Source organism: Rhinolophus ferrumequinum, chromosome 26 (assembly GCF_004115265.2).
Source record: "Rhinolophus ferrumequinum isolate MPI-CBG mRhiFer1 chromosome 26, mRhiFer1_v1.p, whole genome shotgun sequence".
NCBI lineage: Eukaryota > Metazoa > Chordata > Mammalia > Chiroptera > Rhinolophidae > Rhinolophus > Rhinolophus ferrumequinum.
The window spans coordinates 18179331-18183387 of NC_046309.1; the positions used below are offsets into that span (position 1 = coordinate 18179331).

The 4057-nt window shown below is 57.0% G+C and overlaps 1 protein-coding gene across 1 annotated transcript; it reads right to left on the minus strand.

The window, feature by feature from the left end:
* Positions 1 to 435: 435 nt before the first annotated feature.
* On the minus strand, positions 436 to 3457 carry ARF5 (ADP ribosylation factor 5). The gene is made up of 6 exons (XM_033098593.1): positions 3263 to 3457; positions 2667 to 2747; positions 2229 to 2338; positions 1696 to 1767; positions 1034 to 1159; positions 436 to 923 (listed from the first exon to the last, which is right to left on the minus strand). Exons 1-6 carry the CDS (start codon positions 3327 to 3329, stop codon positions 837 to 839), a joined length of 543 nt encoding a protein of 180 aa, XP_032954484.1. The 5' UTR covers positions 3330 to 3457; the 3' UTR covers positions 436 to 836.
* Positions 3458 to 4057: the final 600 nt, after the last annotated feature.

Genomic DNA, 4057 nt, shown 5'->3' on the forward strand with positions numbered 1-4057 from the left:
CTCAGACCAGTCCTGATGAGTCACTTTTTCTCAAGTGTGCTTCAGGAACCTTCTTTTTAATGAATATTCTCTCACCCTCAAATTTTAATGTGCATCGTAATCACTAAGGACCACGGCTACTTAGGAGGTGAATACGAATGGGAGTTAAGTAGTTTATAGAAGCACGAAGGTAGATCCTCATGCAAAGGAAGGTTACTCTCAGCAAAGGCCCCTTGAAATTGGGGAAGGAATGGGATTCCCTACACTGGAACCCCTGAAATATTTGCAGCCTCAAGGATAAGGAGGGAGAAGCTAAGCTAGACGAAGGTAGCAATGTGTGTGTGTATGCTTGGGGAGAGGGGGGTTGGCCCTGCAGGCTGCTTTGAGCCTCCCCCATATTGTCTCTTTGCACCCAATAACCCAGCGCCCCATTTCTAGGCTACAGACAACACCGTGTACAAACCACAGCAAATTTATTACTCAATATCCAGTGCCACATCATAGCACCACCTGGAGCCCTCACTTTCCCTCCCCACTTAGCCCAAGGGTACACCCAAAATGGAAAAAACAAAAGTGAACCCAGATCCCTGCTCCTCCTCTGGAAGAAGGGGCCCCGGCCCTGGAAGTCCCTTCCACAGGTCCCAGCAGGCAGGAGAGTAGACCCCTCCGTGCCCGGAGAGCAAGGCTCCAGGCTCCAGCGACAGAGAGAACATGCAGGCAGGAGGGGCAGGAGCAGAGACCTGTGTCTGTGGGAGGAGGAGCAGGAGGGAGGAGCACTGCCTGAGGAGTCCGGGAGTCTGGGCATCCCGGGGATGCACGCGGGAGCTTCCGGGCAGCAGGGGCTGGCCCCTGCTTGCTTAGCGCTTTGACAGCTCATGGGACAGCCAGTCCAGCCCATCATACAGGCCTGTGCCTTGGGTGGCACAGGTGGCCTGGACGTACCACTGTGGGGCGAAAGAAAGAAAGAGGTCAGTAGCAGGGAACAAAAAGGGAGGGGGGTGCCTTTACTTCCTGCCCCAGCCTGTGGCTCCCTTGGGAGAGGCGAGACCCTCACCGTACGGCTTCGCAAGTGCTGCAGGCCCAGCTTGTCGGTCAGCTCGCTCACTGGCATGGCGTTGGGCATGTCCTGCTTGTTGGCAAACACCAGCAGCACCGCATCCCGCAGCTCGTCCTCCTGCAGCTGAGAGAGGCCAAGGGAGTAGAATCTGGGGTCCTTTGGGGTCTCCAGACTCCCTCTTTCCCACTGTGTAGGGGAGCCCCCTTTTCCCACCTTCTAGCATATTTGTGGGAAAAATATAACATCGTGTAGTCGCCCGCTGAACACAGGACATAGTTATAAGTCAGCTGGAGACCATTTTGGCGTTAAGTCCAGAAAGGACCTTTTTCTAATTTGTTCTAGTACTTGTTCTAGTCAAAATGACAAAATTTCCCAATGGAAAAACAAGAAGGTACGATGATGTTTATCTCCACCGCATATAACTTCCCTCTCCCCAACTTCTCAGACTCAGATGTGAAGACATGAGAATTCAAGGAAAAAGTCAATCCTATACTTTTTACCTGACCCAAACTCAAAACAGGGTGAGATTCTCCATGTACCTGTGTCCACCAAGAGCACTGTACATTCAAGGCCCATGAGGCATTTCCTGACATTCACACCAGCACAGCGACCTCTGTTTCCAAGCTAAGGGCTCAGTTCCCAGGGCCCTGGGTGCTCACCATTTTCTGGAGTTCATCAGCAGATTCCTGGACCCGCTCTCGGTCATTACTGTCCACCACGAAGATGAGGCCCTGGGTGGGAAGGAAGGAAGGAGGAGCAATCACTCCCACCTGGGACATACCCGAGTCTGGCTTTCTCTCTTTAATTGTGTCTAAACCCTTCTCATCTAGTAAACTTCCACTAAGGCTCTGCAGACATCCTGGCACAAAGTGGTGACACCCTGCAAAGGATACATACAGCTTCTGCCCTCAGACAAGCAGTCTAGATAGAAGACATGCATGGGAACAGGGAGACATGTGATGAGAGCTAACTCAGCCTGGACCCAGAACCCTGCTTCTCAGAAGATGCCAAAGGTGGCTGAGTCTCAGAAGACGAAGGCCAGTTCTGAAGGATGAGTAGAGGCTTACCTTACAAAAGGGGGGTTAGGGAGGGGTAAGGCTTTTTCCTGGCCCAGGGGCCCAGCCTAGGCCAACAATTTTCCTAATGCTATCACCTCCTCCCCTGGGGTTGGGGAGACACCCTCGCCCCCCACCTGAGTGTTCTGGAAGTAGTGCCGCCACAGAGGTCGAATCTTGTCCTGGCCTCCCACGTCCCAGACTGTGAAACAGATGTTCTTGTATTCCACTGTTTCCACATTGAAGCCTGAAGATAATTGGAAAAAAATATGAGGAAAAAGTCGTGATTGGAAGGAACTCACTAAACTACAGTGCATTCAGCAGGGACACAAATCAGAAGGCAATGATCAAGGTCTAAGGGAAGAGAAGTCCAGAAGACTGGCAGTCAACTGGCAGGGCGGGGCTAGGTCACATCCACCCCTCCTCACACCATCCAGCAGGTAAAGATAATGTGACCCACTTCTCAGGTAGCTGTATCTGGTGTCAGGTCCCAGCACGGAGACGCAGAATGAGGAGGAGACCCTGAGCTGGCCGCCACGCTCCAGCTCCTCCCAATCTCACCTCCTCTGACTCACCTATGGTGGGGATGGTGGTGACAATCTCCCCCAACTTCAATTTGTACAGGATTGTGGTCTTGCCAGCTGCATCCAAGCCAACTGCAAAGAAGAGGGGCATAGGGATGGAGATGGGAGCGAGGGAGCCCCCTAGAGACCAGGGAAGGGGAGAGGCCAGGACAGCTGACGGTGACAGGGGCGGAGAGCCCGAGAGCTTCCAGGTGCGCGCTGTTATCTACCTTCCGGGCCTTAAGGGCAGTCCGGGTGATGAGCGCCAACTGCTGCCCCTGAAGCGGGCGAGGACTGGGGGTGTAAGGGGTACAGGAGGAGGACCGCGCTCCTTTTAAAAGTGGCCTCCAAGGGCGGAATCCTCCCTTCTTACCATCCGGGCTGGGGCGGAGGGAGCGTCACCCCACCCAGGCCCGCAGCTCCCGGTTTCAGGCCCCGGGAGCGGCGCTGCAGACTGTGACCCGCCCGAGAGCAGTGGCCCCAGGGGTTTAGAAGGTGGGTGACTCAGAGTCAGAAAGCGGGGTGAGCTGGCCTGGAGGGACGCGGGGGCGGGAGGGCTGCGCGGGGGCCGGCGCTCCCGTCCGGGCCGCGCGCTTGATCTGCCTCACCCATAAGGATCCGCATCTGCTTCTTCCCGAAGATCCGCGAAAAGAGCGCGGACACGGTGAGGCCCATGGCGGGGCCCGGGGAGGGGGCACGGACACGGACACCGGGTGCAGGCTGGAACCGGCCGGCCGCGGGGGGATGGGGCGCAGCAGCAGTGGGAGGTGCCGCCACCGCCTCCGCGCGTCGCGGCCCGCCCTACGTCACGGCGGGCCCGCCCCCATCGCGCTCCGCTCCTAGCTCCGCCCCCCGCCCCGCCCCGCGCCTCGGGCTCCGGGAGAAGCCGAAGCTGAGCGAATCTCCGCAGCCTGGCTGGGTCCCGCGCCGGTTTTAAAGAGGGAAAGGGCCAGGGTCTCCCCGTTTCTAGCACGCCTGGCACATCTGTGGCTGTTGAACCGGCAGTCAGAGGGGGGCGGAGGAAAGCCTTCAGTGCTCCGCAGCGGCCCCCACCCCCATGTTCCGTGGCCCGCCGCAGGGCTTTGGTTTGTTGCGTCCAGCTCACTCTGGTCTCCGGTTTAGTTCTTTCTAACTGGCAGCCTCGACTGTGTGCACCACCCTCTTAGAGGTGCGTAAGCTCCGTGCAGTCGTCTTAAGACCTCCCTTTTGCCCCCGCAGCTCCCAGTGAGGGAGGGGCTTGGAGCACAGTAGGTGGTTCAGGAACCGTAGACTCGCCCGGGTGTGCAAGGAAGCAAAGCTTTTCAGTCTGGACCCAGACAGCCTTTCTGAAGTCCTTCCTCTCTTTGCCACAGACCTGGCAGCCTGCATTATTAATGCACACCTATCCAGGATGTGAGGATGTG

Bases quoted from the DNA above. Each gene is read 5' to 3' on its own strand.
- ARF5 (XM_033098593.1), bottom strand. From the start codon at position 3,329: ATGGGCCTCACCGTGTCCGCGCTCTTTTCGCGGATCTTCGGGAAGAAG. The intron at 2,748-3,262 runs GTGAGGCAGATC...TCTTCTTTGCAG, and splicing joins GCAGATGCGGATCCTTATGG to TTGGCTTGGATGCAGCTGGC. The intron at 924-1,033 runs GTGAGGGTCTCG...TTCGCCCCACAG, and splicing joins AGCACTTGCGAAGCCGTACG to TGGTACGTCCAGGCCACCTG.